The sequence below is a fragment of the Biomphalaria glabrata genome, chromosome 14 (genome assembly GCF_947242115.1).
Source record: "Biomphalaria glabrata chromosome 14, xgBioGlab47.1, whole genome shotgun sequence".
NCBI lineage: Eukaryota > Metazoa > Mollusca > Gastropoda > Planorbidae > Biomphalaria > Biomphalaria glabrata.
Window position 1 is genome coordinate 9,449,519 of NC_074724.1, and position 16,716 is coordinate 9,466,234.

General features: G+C 33.8%; 1 protein-coding gene across 4 annotated transcripts in view; it reads right to left on the minus strand.

The window, feature by feature from the left end:
• LOC106080308 (uncharacterized) overlaps positions 1-16,697 on the minus strand; it is a 31,723-nt gene extending 15,026 nt beyond the window's left edge. For 2 of the 4 annotated variants that reach the window (XR_008774736.1, XM_056010458.1), the window contains exons 1-4: positions 14,153-14,285; positions 13,765-13,841; positions 12,650-12,808; positions 5,911-5,987 (exon numbers count right to left, since the gene is read on the minus strand). Coding sequence is in view for 3 of the 4 variants with exons in the window: in XM_056010458.1 (XP_055866433.1) it covers positions 5,911-5,987; positions 12,650-12,808; positions 13,765-13,825 (297 nt within the window). In the remaining variant the exon portion in view is untranslated. Of the gene's footprint in view, positions 1-5,910; positions 5,988-12,649; positions 12,809-13,764; positions 13,842-14,084; positions 14,286-16,568 lie in introns of those variants that run through there. The other 2 variants (XM_056010460.1, XM_056010459.1) reach the window with 2 other exon arrangements.
• Positions 16,698-16,716: the final 19 nt, after the last annotated feature.

The following is a 16,716-nucleotide window of genomic DNA, read 5'->3' on the forward strand; positions in this document are numbered from 1 at the left end:
TGCATGTATATTTAGGGTGTGACTTTCTCTCTCTCTCTCTCTCTTTCTCTCTCTCTGCCACATCCGATGTGACGCCTTGGCTGGCTTGGTCCCGTTCATAGAATGCCAGATTGTCGACTTCTACAAGACATCCTCTATGGTGATCTAAAAGAAGAGCCGATGGAATCCACTTTTACGGTATACAGACGTATGCAAATCGACACCAGCAGCTGGAAAAAAAGTGGCACTGGAAAGATTCACAGGGAGAGAGAGCCTAAAGGAAGGGTCACGGTTTGTAGATTCCATTAACAGCAATAGAAAGAATGGTGAAAATGCAACGGCGCCTGGTGATTAGATATGCTCAACCTGTGACCGCAGCTGTATATCAAGGATTGGTCTCTTAAGTCACACAACAAGTTGCAAAGGCTGGTTAAAATCTCTCAAGACATAAAATGTCAGAGAAAAAAACAACACCTGTTTTTTATGATAATCTTCTTGCATAGATAATTTTAATAATTAAATGGTTCACGTTCGACAAAAAAAAAAAAAGGAGCCGTTGCATCAGAACTTTGAAAGATATAAAATATCATGATCTCCGATTTTCAATTTCTTTTTTAGTTTCTGAGATCTAAATGGGACAGACGGACGGATGGATGGACGGACAGACAGACCACACAGAACTAATAGCGGTTATTCCTTTTAACGGGCAGCTAGGAAAATTGAACTTTGCTTCACAAAACTTATGTGTTTTTGTTTTTTTTTGTGGAATATTTAGTTGAGCTTAAAATATGACATAAGAATAATGATGGAGATGTGCCTTCTTCCTGCTCCATCTTCCCTGCCGGTTCGGAAGTAGCTCGTTAGATCAGCTCAGGCACCTGCTGGTTATACATGACATGAAGAGGCCTATTGACAGCAGATATCACCTGAACAAAGACAACTGGAGACCTCTTACAAGGCTTCGAGATAAACATTTACACCAAAATGGGACAAAAGGATTAACAACCAGCAGAAAGCGGCTATGGCTCTGCTAGGTGGGACAAAATAAAATACACATCTGAGGATTGCGTTGTCACGAAAAATGCTGCACCTCTCTTTAATCTTCGGACCAAAATAAAAGCCAAAAACATCTATAAGCATAAACATTAATAAAGATATTCTAATGACACAATATAAAGTCGCGTAGAATTTGGGGTTGAATATAAACGGACGAACAACGACGAAAGAGACCGGCTTGTAGTAAAGAGACGACGTAGACTGTGCCCTTATTTTCTAGTAAACTGTTGTTCAAGTTATTCAATATATATTTTACTTTGTTCTGTTGGATGTCGTTTTAAAAGAACTCGCGTATAACATTACATTCAACTATAATATTGATCAACTAACCACATCAACGAATAAACAATATACATATGTTCAAAGGTATATTACTGCATAGCCATGACAACTTTAAAATAACCAAGACCAATACGTTTGTTAACGTAATGGAAATATTTAATTGTAGGCTATTACATAATACACTACTAAAAAGGAATATATAAATAATGTCAATGTTGTATCCTTTTTGACATAATTAAAATAAGTAGCAACTATTTATGTTCTAAATTCTAAAGTTTTTTATCAATTATTATTTTTAATAACTGGGAAAGAAAGTTTTTTATTAAATAATAAACAGTTTTTTTTAAAAATAGAACCAAAAAAAAAAAAACATAACAAAAAATAGTTCGTGTGGAGACATAAATTCAGAAGTGCTCCTTTGAGGTGGGTGAAAGGTAGATTCAAAGTTTTCAGAAAGAATATGAGAAGCTATAAATTACTATCAACTAGCACAATACTATTTCCATCAATACAAAAAAAGAAGAGACTTGTATGCAGTGGCGTCACTAGGGGGTGCGGTACGCACCGGGTGACACCCGTTAGGAGGTGACACCCGAGTGGAATCAAATACGGATTTCCAAAAAACAAATACCAACTTAAAATGTAACAGAATCAATATCATAAAGCATAAGAATGGTTGAATAAAACTTTTTCTTAATTGGGAAAAAATCATTAGCAAGATTTTCTTGTTTGATAAATAGTGGACATGTCCACAATAAGAAACTGGCGAGAAGACTGAAGAATATTTATCAGGTTTTTAAATTTGGAACAATTAGGCAACCGGATTTAGGATACAAAAAATGGACAAGGAAGTCATTGCTATGATTGACGTATAGATGAGAAAACAGAGGAACATCTTGCACTTATAGATTGTTTGATATCGCATTGTTTCTAGCAAAGCAAAAGTTGGTATATCGTGGCGAAGTGAAGAAGACTTTTCATAAATAATGGAATTTTTTTCTTGGGATTATGGAAATGTTTTCCGAATATGACCCAGTGCTGAAATAATAACTTATAAGATTGCAAGGGAGTGAAGCAAAAGAAAAATGTACTTTCCAAGCTTGTACCAAAACTCAGAGAGGTTATAAATGTTTTAGCAAACCACTTAAGAGATATACTTATTAGAGACATAAATGCTGCAAGGTACTCTGTTATGTTGTATTACAGCACACCTAACATAGATCCCTAAAGCTGTAAGATATATTAACATTAGCAATGATAATGTTGAAATGACTGAAATATTGTGGCATATTCTTCTTAAAGTGGACCAAAAGCTGATGGTGGCAGTTCTGATAATTAAAAAAGCGTGGAAAGAGATTGGAAGGATGAGCTCAAGGACATGGTAATGCAGCTACAATGTCAAAAACTCATGAAGGAGTGCAGGCAGTTTTAATGAAAAAAAGAAACTTGAATGAATGTGTACACCATTTAATTTAGCTTTTTGGTCAATATTCTTAATCAGAACATGCTTCTAACATACATTTTTCTCGGTTTTCTCTTACCCCACCGGGTGACACCCACCCTAGTGACGCCACTGCTTGTATGTATGGAAGGTGTTGCCGATATTATTGTATTGTCAGGTCGACTGATATGAACGCCCATGTGTGGTATATTGCACTCCACGTGTAAAATATATAAACACACTGTTTATTGAATGATGCTTCAAATTTCTCTTTTGAAATTAAAAAAAAAAACACTTTAGTAGCCTGTATAACAGAAAACATTAAATTTAGTAATTATAATATTTTTAAAAACATTTTGAGAAAATAAAAGAAAATGTATGCATAAATATATATTTTTAGAATATGCAGAAAAATCGCCTCCCTTATTAATATAGTCTCCCTTTTTTACTATTAATAAAGAATAACTGTACTAATGCATATTAAATTGAAAAATTAAATGTTGCGCTTTCAGAAAAAAATTTTGAAATAGCTAAAATATGAAGATTGAGTTTTAATACTTATTCTAATGTTTGTGAACTAAACTGAACGGAAGGACGAACGGACAGACAGACGACACTTAACTTACAACAGCTATTTCACGCCAATAATGTGAACATCAGGAATAAAATTTGTGACCCTAACATAGAACTTATGTGTGTCACACTTAGGCCTTACTACTTGAATGCTCGACAAATCCTACGTAAACATTGAGCAGGCTTACAAATGTAAAAGTTTGTTCCCACTTGGAGAATCTGAGGATGAAGTGACATTGTTATTTAAAAGAGTAGACGTAACAAAAGCTTCTGTACAAGACAAAATTAGTGGCAAGCTGATCAAGCTATGTGCGGAGCAAATCTCTTCTATCTTCTGTCACATCTTTAACCTCTCATTGCAAACGTGCGTAATACCACACATCTGGAAATCTTCAGAGATCATACTAGTGCCTAAGAAACCAAAAATAGATTGCTTAAATGATTTCCGCCCAGTAGCACTAACACCTATTGTTATGAAATGTTTTGAAAAATATATGCTTAAACAACTTGTAGCAAAAGTCAATAACAGCCTATACCCTCACCAATTTGCATACAAAGCAGCTAGAGGAACTGAGGATGCCATTCTATTGCTTTTGGACCAGTTTTATAAGCATCTCGATATACCAAAACATATGCACGAGTCCTCTTCGTAGATTTCTCCTCTGCTTTCAATACCATAGAGCCACGTCTAATGATAAACAAACTGAGTAACTTAAATGTAAGCCCTTACTTACAAGCATGGGTTCTAAACTTTTTAACCCAACGGCCCCAGTATGTTAAAGTCAACAACACCAAATCGTCAACTCGAGTACTAAGAACGGGTGCTCCACAAGGTTGTGTACTTTCTCCTGTACTGTACACTCTTTACAAAAATAACATAAGAAGCATCTATGACTCAGTTAAACTCTTTAAATTCGCTGATGATACTGCCATAGTCGGTCTTATTTCAGGAGACGAAACTCAGTATCGAAGCTTACAAACTGGTGCACCGACAACTTTCTAGAACTGAATGTAACAAAAACTAAAGAACTTCTAATAGATTTTGGAAAGAAAAAACAAACTATACATGAACTGAAAATAAACACTACATCTATAGAACAAGTAAAGGCATATAAATATCTAGGCGTTATCATCAACAACAAGCTTTCATGGGAAGACCACCTTGGAACTCTGACAAAGAAAACAGCCCAGCGACTCTTTTTTCTATACAAACTCAACAGTTTTAAATTAAACAAGAAGATCCTTGAGACTTTTTACGGCGCGACTATACGAAATCTGCTAACATATGGAATAACTTGTTGGCAAGGCAACGCCTCATCTAAACTGTTGCGACGTCTAGAAAACATCATTAAAAAAGCATAAAAAATTAGACTCACAACATTACCACATTTAAAGGAACTTTTTGAACAAACGTGCCTAAGAAATATCGAAAAAATCTTGGAAGACAATGGCCACCCGTTCCATCAGAACTACGCCAGGTAGTCGCGAAGTGGGCGACTGCTGTCAATCAAAACAAGAATGGAGCGGTACAAAAACTCGTTCGTACCTCACTCGGTCAGACTCTATCACCGCCACTCATTGATCAGGGAACATGAAATGCACCAAGATACCTGTGTGTAGTCGCTGAATGAACTCTTTATGTTGTTTGTTGTATTTATGTGTATTTTTTTCTGTTGTGTTGTCTTTATATGAGAAAAGAGTCCTTGTAATCACAACAAATTTCCGTAAGGATCAATAAAGCATTCTTAGTCTTAGTCTTATTTCCCTCTAGGGGTCGCTAAAAAAACAGAGCAACTTAATCAGAGTCATTTAGATTTTTTTTTTAGATAAATAAATAAATAGTTAACGTTATGTTGCGTTATGTTTAAGTTATACATTTTTAGAATGAATTACTTGTCAGAGTCAAGTCTAATTACTTGTCAGTCAAGTCTAATTACTTGTCACAGTCAAGTCTAATTACTTGTCACAGTCAAGTCTAATTACTTGTCACAGTCAAGTCTATCCTCTGTACGAGGCAGTCTAGTATATTTTGGTCCGGGAAGGACAGTTGCGACTTAGAAAAGTCGAGTAGTAATTTCAGTTACATTGAACTTTCAGGCAGTTGTTGCCAGTGGTGTTTTGAGACATGTAATTGTATCCTAGTATTATTCTGGATTATTCTGTACAGTGTTACCCGCTGAGATGCGGACGTGATTTGTATTATACTCGGGAGAGTTTAACGTATTGGATACATTTGATACCTCTGTTATGCGGATAGGATTGTTTATTATTTCTTGACGTGTAGAACTAACAAGGAGTGCAGTATTATTATGTTGTAAAATAAACTTTATATTTGTCTGCTGAAACGGACTTAAGTCAGTTTGTAGTATGTGTGTTTGTCACGTGTCAAGAGTACTCCAGGAAGCAAGAACCCAGCATTCCACGACATTCGCATTCTTCAACATTACACCATTTAACCTTTTACATTACTCAAGTATTAGAACAATTAGCTCTTTATGTATGATATATCTTATCCTACAATAATATAATGTCAGTCATGTTGTATGAATCATATTTTAAAAACATATATAAATTTAAACCTTTTCCAGATTATCGCAATCCTGGGTTCTTTTTCTTACAAAGCCTGTTAAAAAGTATTTTCCATAGGGCAAAGCCTCTGTAAAAAGAAAATATAATAACATCATACAATGCTTGAATAAAAAAGAAAGAATAAATAAGACTTTAATAAAAATACAATTTCATTTTTTTTTCAAATCTTATAGGTCGTCATCGAACCACTATGGACGAACAATAAGTAGTGTGATTAAAAAAGGATGCTTCAAAACACGTACAATACAATACTGAATGATATTTTTTTTTAAATATAGATACCTATCTCAACACAAATGTTTTGAATTATTTCATTTAAGCGGCAATCAAAAGGGATATAGCCTCTATTAGTTTTGTGTGGTCTGTTCGTCCGTCCGCCCCGTTTAGATCTCGAAAACTAGAAAATATATTGAAAATACGACATCATGATATTTTAGACCTTTCAAAGTTCTGAAGCAACGGCAATTTTTTTTTCTTTTCTGAAAGCGAAAAATTAAATTTTTAAAAGCAACTATGTAAGCAGATTTTTTTTCTTATAAAACCATTTTTACAGCTATTCACTATTAATTGTAAAAAAAAAATGTCATCAGTTACAGATAGAGTTTGTTACTATCTAACATATTTTCAACGCATTTATGCAAAAGTTTTATTTTCTTTTTTAATTGTATTGCTTAATTAAGTAATTACTGTCATACTAATTACATACATTTACAAAAAAAATGTTTTACTTTTTTTTAAAGTGAAAAAATCTATTTAAAATGTATATATATATAATATAATTTACAACAACAATTAATCAGTAATAGTTCATATCATACAAATGAACTGTAGAATCTAGGCATATACCATACACTGATGGGAAAAGTTATATTTCTTGAGCTTTAAATTAGAGATTGGCCCTTTACAAAACTATTAGATCAATTAGATAATCATTCAATAACATCAGTTAGGTCAATTTCACATTTAAATTCTCCTTTACCTATCCCTTTGTCTGTTGACCGTTGGGACACCACACAAGATCTGTCTATTTTCATTCATTTTTATTCACTGTTAAGCCTGACCATTCTTTGATGCCTTCGCATCGTTTTCTCTGTCTTCCTCTTCATATTCTTGTACTGTTTTCCGAAAGAAGATCTTTGCAAACCCTGAGGTCCTTGTGATGTGGCCATAGAGTATGAGTTTACTTTTTTTGACAGTGTTTAGCATGTCATCGTGGCATGATCGTGGGGCTCATTTGTTGTATTAATCCTGTTTCTACTCTCTTCATTCTTGATAAGATAAGATAATTTTTATTGATCCAATCAAATGGAAATTCAGTTTGACTACTATTGACAACCTCATCGAAACTACTGTACAAAAACAAGATAGATGAAAAATTCGAACAACATTCACACACGACACACATACACATTCACAACCAGCGATTTATGAATTTGAGTTCTATGTACTTCTCGATGATGACAGCTGATCTTGCAACACACTTTGACCAAAAGTGGGATAAAGGAGTTTTTAAATCTTTCTGTTTTAGTCCTAATTGAAAGGAGACGACCAATTCGTTCAGATCTTATGTAACAGTGGTTTAATGGGTGCAGGTTGTCTTGAAAAATGGTGAGGGTTTTGGAAAGGGTTTTAGAAAGGCATTTTTCTTGGAAAGCTCTTCAAGAGATGGTAGATGTATTCGAGTGTTATACGATGCTTTTTTAATTAGTCTATTTAGTCTAAGTCTTTGTGCAAGTGAAGTATTACCATACCAGCAGGTGATGGCAAAATTAATGGTTGCTGTGTAGAAAAGTTTGATTATTGTTTTTTTTATGTTAAATTTTCTTAGCTTTCTGAGATAGAAGAGTCGCTGGAGAACTTTCGTGTACAGATTTTTACAGTGTTTACCTTATTTCATTTTATTGTTGATAGTTGTGTCTGTATTATGTTATATGTTATATTCTTGTCTTGTTCTATGGTTTGGTTGTTTATCTGAATGTATGCAATGTGGCTTGGTTTTTCCTAAAACCAATAATCATTTCTTTAGTTTTCTGAATATTTAAAATTTAGAAACACCATTGGTAAAATGTGTTAATTGTTGAATATTTTCGTCCATGCAATAAGGCCAATGATTGCTGTGTCGTCAGCAAATTTTATGATGGGAGTTTAAGCTGATAAGCTCTGAATGTCATTTGTGTAAATGGTATACAATACTGGTGACAGGACGCACCCCTGCGACCAGGGCCGGTCCTACAGGTTGCGGGGCCTAATTTTAGTCGTGATAAGGATAATAAGTGAAAATTAAGATTTGTATTAAAAAATCGTATTTGAATTTTATTCATACTTTAGTGAGTATAAAATCACTGTCAAATTAACTTTACGACACATCTACAGTAAATAGTAGTTTTCCAACAAAAAGCCGATAAACATTCAGATCTGCCTTTTAGATTTACTATCGACTCGCAAATATATCGCTTTTGGTTTTGTTTTAGATTTAGATAAATATTTGTATGCTAGTGACTACTGAAGTAAATTAAGTTCTTGTTTTGGTTAAAATTCGGCTTATTATTACATTTTTATTAACTGAAAGCTGACAATGCCTTTTTTTTTTAATCGCGAGTAGGATTGGCGTTTTCCATATATTGAAATTGACAATTTTGTCTGTTTTAAGATTTGCATCAGTTTTCAGAAGATTTTAATAATCTCAGGACATTTTCATGACTTTTTCTTATATTTTATAATTTCAGGAGAATTCCAGGACCCCTTTAATAATAAGTTTAATGTTTTAATTTAAAAATTTACACCTAGAATTCGCATCGCGCGGGGCCTATGAAAGTGCGGGGCCCACTGCAGCCGCATAGGTTGCAGTGGCCTAAGACCGGCCCTGCCTGCGGCGCTCCAGTGCTGAGTTCTCTCGTGCCTGATACATGCCCGTTCAATTTTACATATTTGAAAATCCCCCGGGTCCCCATTCAAAAGGGGGGGGGGGGAAATTAGTGCTTTTTTAATTAATTAATTAAATATTAAGCAAAATGCAGCGGCCCCCAAAGATGTCAAGTCCCCTGGCCCCCAAACGATGGATATTCCTTGCTACGCACCTGAAGGCACAACAGAGATGTGGCTGCATTTAAATGTTTCAGTAAAATTCCAAAACTGTGGTCGAAATTGGCTTATGTTTTAGCTTTTCAGTAAACATACATTGTTAACATAGATTCAGTGCTTAACAAACTAATGAATAAGCAAAGAAATAGACTGGATGTAGCCACTAGAGGAGACCTTCGCCTTGCTTTGGCTAATTTAAAGCTTGAAATTTCTAATATTGTCAGACTGCATGGGGCACAAGGTTCCCATTAGCTTAATTTCTTTTTGTAGTGAATTCAGCAATAATAATATTTATATTAAAAAATAAAACTAAATTTACAATTAAACCAAAAAACAGTAGGCCCTAATATTCAAAAATTTAAACGGAGACTATTCTTAGGATTTGAAAGAAAGTTTTTACAATTAATTTTTGTGTGCAATCACTGAAAATTATTTGACATAATTTTTTGTATAATGATAATATTGGCTGTTTTTGCCTTTAATTCCGAAGATTACGGCTGAGTCCAGTGTTTCACATAACTACGCAAACCCAACTGCGACCTACATATTTTCCCGAATTTTATGCAGACAAAGCCGTTGTATGCTGGTGTTCTATTTAAGTTTTCTTTCCGTCTTTTGCGCCTGTCTTCAATAATGGCTTTTCTTGGATTATTAAATGTTTGTCCCGCAATTTTTGTAAGAGCTCTCGAACTGTTTCTCTAAGAGGCTATCTGCTGCCAGAGAATGCTGCCATGTACTTTTCTCTATGCCAGTGAGAGCGAAATGGCGCCTGAATAAATCTTTATAGCGCTCACAGGGGAGGGGGCACCTCTGTAACTCAGTTCTTCTTAAAGCTCGTCAGTCATAGGCCAAGGAGTTCACAACAATCGCCTTTGGCAAGCGGTCGTCTCCCAAGCGGGATAAGTGTTATTGACAGCATAAAAATTAATAAACAGATGATATTTTGTTCTAATTGGCCTTCTCACGCTTCTTTATAAGTGTTTTTCTTAGAGGGGGGCGCTGGCGGATTTTTTTAAAGAAAAAAATCGAAAAGGGGGCGGTGGGCCAAAATAGGTTGAAGACCACTGCACTAGAGCCTAGACTACAAATAATAGAGTGTAGCTAGACATTACGTTACGATTCTCTACATTCTAGATTTAGGTCTAATTTTAATTTAGTATGATTTAGCTCGATTTAGCTAGATTCTTATATCAAGGTTGAAGCAATGCCTACGAAAGTTTGGAGTAGGTCTACGTTTGTAGTGGAATTACGGGATCGGTAACAGTAGAAACAATTTTTTTTTAGTCCAGATCTAAATTTAGATCTAATCATGACATCTAATCTATTCTAAAGTTTCCAAATCTAGACAACCTTGTTAGAAGATCTAGAGTTAGTAGAGTAAAACAACTAGAGATCTAGATTTAGTTTATATAATTTAAGTTAAGATTAAGCTTTTTATTAAGGTAACTTTACACATCTCTAGAATTGTTCTACTTATCATGCTGGTATCGTAGAGTTTAGACTATATCTCTATTACTATTACTATAGTAGGCTATTAGAAATTAATATAATTTAAATTTAGATTTAATTAGTTTAATAAATTAATGCTCAGGCATCAGACAAACCGCACTTAGACAAATATTTGAGAAAAAAATTGCTAAGAAAGCTATAAGATCTTTAGCATTAAAATTTACTCTCTTCTTCAAGATTTTAACATTTTACCATCACTAAGAAGTTATGAGACACGGATCACAAAAACCAATAGACACAAAAACTCTTTTATTCCTTTTTGGAAATTAAAGAATTGAACAATGTGTAACAGTTTTGTAAATTTTGTATGTAATATTAAAGAGAAACTGGGTTATGAGCGTATATCCTGTGTACTATTGTACACATATTTGCTCTAATCATGTACTGTTTTGTCATGCAGAATTGTAAAACAAATTGCGTCACGTATAATAAAGATTAATATTTATTATTATTATTATTTAGGGCATCATCTTCAAAGTCTAGATCTACAGGGCAATCATTAAAATATTATAAAGTCTTTTAGATTTCTACATTTGTTAACTCAGGATTTTTTCTCGTTTTTTTTTTTTTTTTGGGGGGGGGGGGGGCGAGGTAAAAAGCATTGTATTTTTTTTAAATTAGTTATTAAGAGCGAAATAGTTGTTCTATAAAATTTAGTTAGGGGGGTATAATTTCTTTCAGCAAATATATTTTTAATTTATATTTTCTTTTTTTATATTTTCACAATTACATGCAAAAATATAGAAGCTTTTAATTTTCTTTTTATTTAGTTTTAATTTGAACGTAGGGTAATAACAAAGTTGTACTATAATATGTATTTTTTTACTTAAAATAATTTTACTATACACCTATCCGGCAAAAACAGAGTAGAAGATACTATTATTGAATACATTTAAATGTAACTCTTTCTCTCCTAATTAACGATGCCAACGTTGATTTGCCCCATTAAACTAAATTGATTATTAATTTATAAACTTTAATTTGTGTTGTATAAAAAAGCATGCATTTCTTTATAAGTCGATACAAAATGTAACATTTTTTTTACTAGAAACAAAAAAAGTTATTGAAGTTTAATCAAATATAGTTCTTCGTTGTCTAAGATGAGCACATTTCTCATATCCTATGGACTCGAAGAGGACTGTAAAGTCCAATCCTCGCTTTAAAAAGCCGCCGCATACGTGGCATGGATGGGTAAGATCAGTTGCAGGTAGGCTTGCTTCTTCTCTCAGCTTTTTGTTAATTCGGCGCTCTTTCGCCCTGGCCACTCATCTTGCTTCAAATCTTGAGACTCCGAGACTCACAGCTTCACTCAATGAAGAGCGATCGAGAGCTAGTGCTTCTAGCCGTGAATGTCGATATCGCATTCCTTGAAAGAGCTTGTGTTTGTAGCACTTGTATTGGCCTCCCTAGGAGCGATTTTACTGTCGCATTTATATTGTACATATTGGACAGCTTTAAGATTTCGGTGTCTGGTATATGATTGGACCAACGCACCTTATGAATACTCATTGGGCAGCGTAGGTGGAAGGAGTTTAGCTTTTTGGTGTGGTGGGAATATAAGGTCCAGGACTGCATCACTGTAGACTTTCAGTATTGTGGATAAGCTGAGTCTTTCCGTTGCCACACTTGTTCTTGAAGTCTGCCAAAAGCAACACTGGCACGGGCAACACGGGATTCATACTCATCATCTAGGTTGGCGTTTGCTTATATGGTGCTTTCCAGATAGACAAACTTTTTGACGATAGCTAATTTCTGGCCATCTATAAGAATGTCAGATTCTGTGACAGATTCATTTGGAGGAGGTTGGTGCAGCACGTCTGTCTTTTTCCCATTAATGGTGGGGCCAAAATTTTTGCAAGCATTAGCAAAGAGAGACATGCTCTTTTGAAGGTCTTCTTCGTTTGCGGTATTTAAGGCACAGCCATCTGCAAATAGCAGGTCTCTGATGCAGTCGTAGTTTAAATTGGTCATCGCCTTGAGTCTCTGAGCAGGCAATGAATAAACTTGCATCGATGCGATATTGTATGCCAACTCCAATCATAACAGAATATTGAAATACAAATGAGAAAAATGAATAATTCTACCGGAATGAGGAAAATAATTAAGGAGAGAAAAAAGTTAAATATTTTTATAACTTACCGTACAAATAGGACATTGTTTCATTATCTTTAGGTAAAAGCAATGTTGAATTCATTTGTAAACACACTTGCTCTGCTTCTTTCCCAAAGAGTTCTGGCGTTTTGTTTGAAATATAGATGTATATTCTTCCAATTTTCGTCCAAGTATCATAAATGTTTTCTTGAGTGATAAAGTATGCAAACATCATTAATGTATATTATGAAAAATACCTTAAAATGTAGGTCATAATCCATTGCTTTGGTCTATATTTGCTTTGTGTTTATTTTTATTTAAGGTGTCTCTACATTTACGAGAAGAGAAATCTTTACAAATTGGCCACGCCGGTAAATTACACTTTGACCGAAATGCCATATTTGCTCCTTCTTCCCTTTTGCGATTTGAGCATGAAAGGGTTGCCTGAGTCAGCAAGGAAAACTAATTAAATGCAGAATTTAAGTCAATGCATGATTCGATTGACCTAGGAACACGCGTAGGACGTAATCATCTTCTTTTTTTTTTGAAGTAAGGTTATGGTGTGTTTTTGTTTCTTTTTGTGTGTTGTGAACTTGATCTGTACTTGTGTGTCAAACTTGCTTGGTGTCCAAGGCAGCAGTGTGTGTGTACTGTACTATTGTGAAATGTTTTGCCATTTGTGTGTAATAAAGCCTGTGATAAAGACATGTTTTCGTAGTGTTTCGTAAGGTTAGTAAGCCAGTATCTTTCATTTAAACTAAAAAAAATGTTTATCAGCTTAACTTAAATTTGAGATTGATTAAACACGTTTTAGTTTAGTTTCTTTTTCAGACCTTGTGGTCCACATAGCAAATGATTTAAGGTAATCTATTTCTGTGGTTTACGGTTAACGAGGGTGTCAAGTGGCCAGCACAACGACCAACCGCATTTACTTTCCCCAACTAATGTCAGGTACCCATTAGAGCTGGGTGGACTCAGAAGATCCCGAGATAAAAAATTCCAGCCTTCACCAGGATTCGAACCCTGGACTCCGGTACGAAAGCCAAACGCTTTAATGCTCAGGCACCGCGCCTCCCTTTGTTAAACACTTAAAATATAGAAAAGGTTAGGTCTCTAGTTGATATTTCTGTTACAAAATATTAAAAATTAATTGTGTCCGTTACTTGCTGTTCCCACATGATGATTCGTGATGAATAAGACGATTAGGATACACCGCTGCAGCATTTCTTGATAGCTTGCTCTAAATAAATAAATATTAAAAAGAAAATAAAATGTAATTAACAATAATAAGAATAGTAATTTAAAAAAAAAACATAAAGAAGAATGAAATTTATGATAATGTCACGATATTGTTGTGATCTTGTATTGCATCCACAATGAAACGAGATGAACGGTTTCAGAGGTGTAAATAAATCGAAATACTAGGATACAATGATGTAAAATAGTGCTGCATTTTTTTTCACATTATTACGTTTAAACTAACCTAACCAGTTTTCAATATCCTCAGTTCACCATTTAGTTCAGAGGCTTATTCAGTTCTAGATGACATACCTTCAAGCAAATTATGACCTGAAAGCAAAGTTCACGTCAGTTGTTCCACGGGAGTTTTAAGTTTGCAAAAAGTAGCATTTCCATACGTAAAAACTTTGCTGCTAAACTTTCATAAATTTGGGTCCATATACATCTGTAAACAAGAATTTCATTTGTTAGAAAAAAAAACAGTGTAAGAAGGGAACAATCCTGACTGATTGTAATCTGCAAGCAGAGCAGTCACGAGGATAACATTATACACGAGAGAAAAGAATATAAATACTTCATATTAAGTACATCTGTACTTTTGTGATTCAATGTAATGTAAAAGATCCTTATAAAATAAAAAATAAAAATTGTTTAGAACTTGATAACTTGTAATTGTTGTAATTCCTAATTGGAAGTGTAAAAATAAAATGAAATGGAAATGCATTGTACGGTATAAATTTGAATTAAAAGACATTATACTTAGCTTCTAAATTTTATTTAGTTTTTTTTTTTTTTCATGCAGATCTCGAAAGAAAAATTCTCGAAAGAAAAATGTTGCCCACCCCTGTTCTAGAGCAATACACATTATTCCAGAATCGTTTTTTTCTATGAGATCTTTTCTCGCTGTATCGACACTTGTTCAACTGAGCTAATGAAAACATGCAAACTATTTTTCAAGTTATCAAACACAAAATCTTATTGTCAACAGTATGTCTGCAAAAGTGTATTCTTAACCTGCAGGTGCTACGACACCGTATTCCTCATAATTATTATCTATGGCTTAAACCAGCAAATGTAGCCCAAACGAGTGGCACCGCAAAACCTTGACACCATTACTAATGGACTTAACTTAATAAACTGTTTGCACTATTGAAAGCTGAAATAACGAACCATTGATTCATCAAGTCTAAAATAAGCCTAAGTTTGAAATATATTTCAGGTAGTAAGTGTAAGTATTACGTTCTTTTAGAAAAGGCCGTAACTTGGAAAACAAAAGTGGCGTTGCCAACCTAGAAAAATATGGTTGAAAAGCGATTACATCTCACAGCAGACCTATCGTGTACATTGTGTACATCTGTTGTGTATAAGGAAAAGGTTTTGTTAGTTCTTCTCATTGAAAATTTGCCTTGTGTTCCAAAACATTTAATATTTGAAAATTGAAGTCTATAGCTTTAGTAGTTTCTTTTCACAGAAAAGTAGTATCACTATTACAGAAGTACTACAAAAAACAAGGTTACGAAGACAGTTTGTAAGGAAACAAACTCAAACTCGGCCCCCAAAGTGGTCCACCAAGGCAGGTAAAAAGGCAGGTTTCAATATATGAAATTCTATCAAAGACAAATGACAGAAAATAATGGAGAAAAAAGGTTAACAGATCTTGTGTGGTGCCCCAGCGGTCCAGCAGACCAAAGGATAGATGAAAGTGAATGTGAAGTTAGATGTGAACCTGGCCTTACTAATATCTTAGAATGAATATCTAATTGATCTAATTGTTTTGTAAAGGGCCAATCCTTTATACCTCAAAAATAAATAATTTCCGTAAAAAAAAAAAAAAAAAAAAATCCCCCAAAATTTATTTTTTCTTTGGTTAGGTGTTTCATGCTAGCGCCACAAGCTACAGTTAATGCGATAATATGAAAAACTACTTATTAATTGTTGTTTTAAATTATGTCTGACTTATATACATTCTAAATAGATTTTTTCTCTTTAAAAATTAATAAACATTTTTGTGTGCGTAAATAAAGTATCAAGCTAAACAGAACTCACATAACTTGACAATTCAAAACAAAATTGACAAAAAATCTACAACCGTTTGCATAAATGTGTTATAATTATGGTAAATATAAGTCTCCCTTAATAAAGAGCCTCAATTGTTTATTACTGGTAATAGTAAATAGTTGTAAAAGTGGTGTATTTTTATGAAAAAAATGATTGCATAATTGATTTAAAAAATTAAATTTTTCTCTTTTAGAAAAGAAAAAAATTAGCCGTTGCATCAGAACTTTGAATGGACTAAAATATTAAAAATTATGAATTAGGATTTTCACTATATTTTCTAGTTTACGATATCTAAACGGAACGGACAGACATTTCACACAAAACTGATAGCGTCTTTTCTCCTTTCGGGGGCCGCTAAAATGTTGGTACGTGACCTAATTATTATTATTATTACCTACCTAGGCAACATGTATCTGAACTAGAATTTTAATTTTAGTTGTGACGACCCAACTCAAACCATACCCATTCTTGTTATCGAACTGAATTCAATCTAATCGATTGGAACCGAACCCGAATTGTTAAGTATGGGTTAGATTACCATCTCTAATCTTAACCATACTATCCCAGCGTATCTATAATTAAAATTTTAACAATACGTTTAATCAAAAAGATAGAATAAGCATATTTAAATCAGTGTATATTTCTATTTACAAGATTATATGGCATTTACCTTCAATGTTTCATTTATAACTCCAGAATTCATGAGGATCTATGACCATAGTTGAAAGACGAATAGTTTTAGTATTAATTCAAATATATATATAAATATATACAGGGAAGATAGATGTGAACCGTAAAGTGCTTTAAGAGTTTCAATT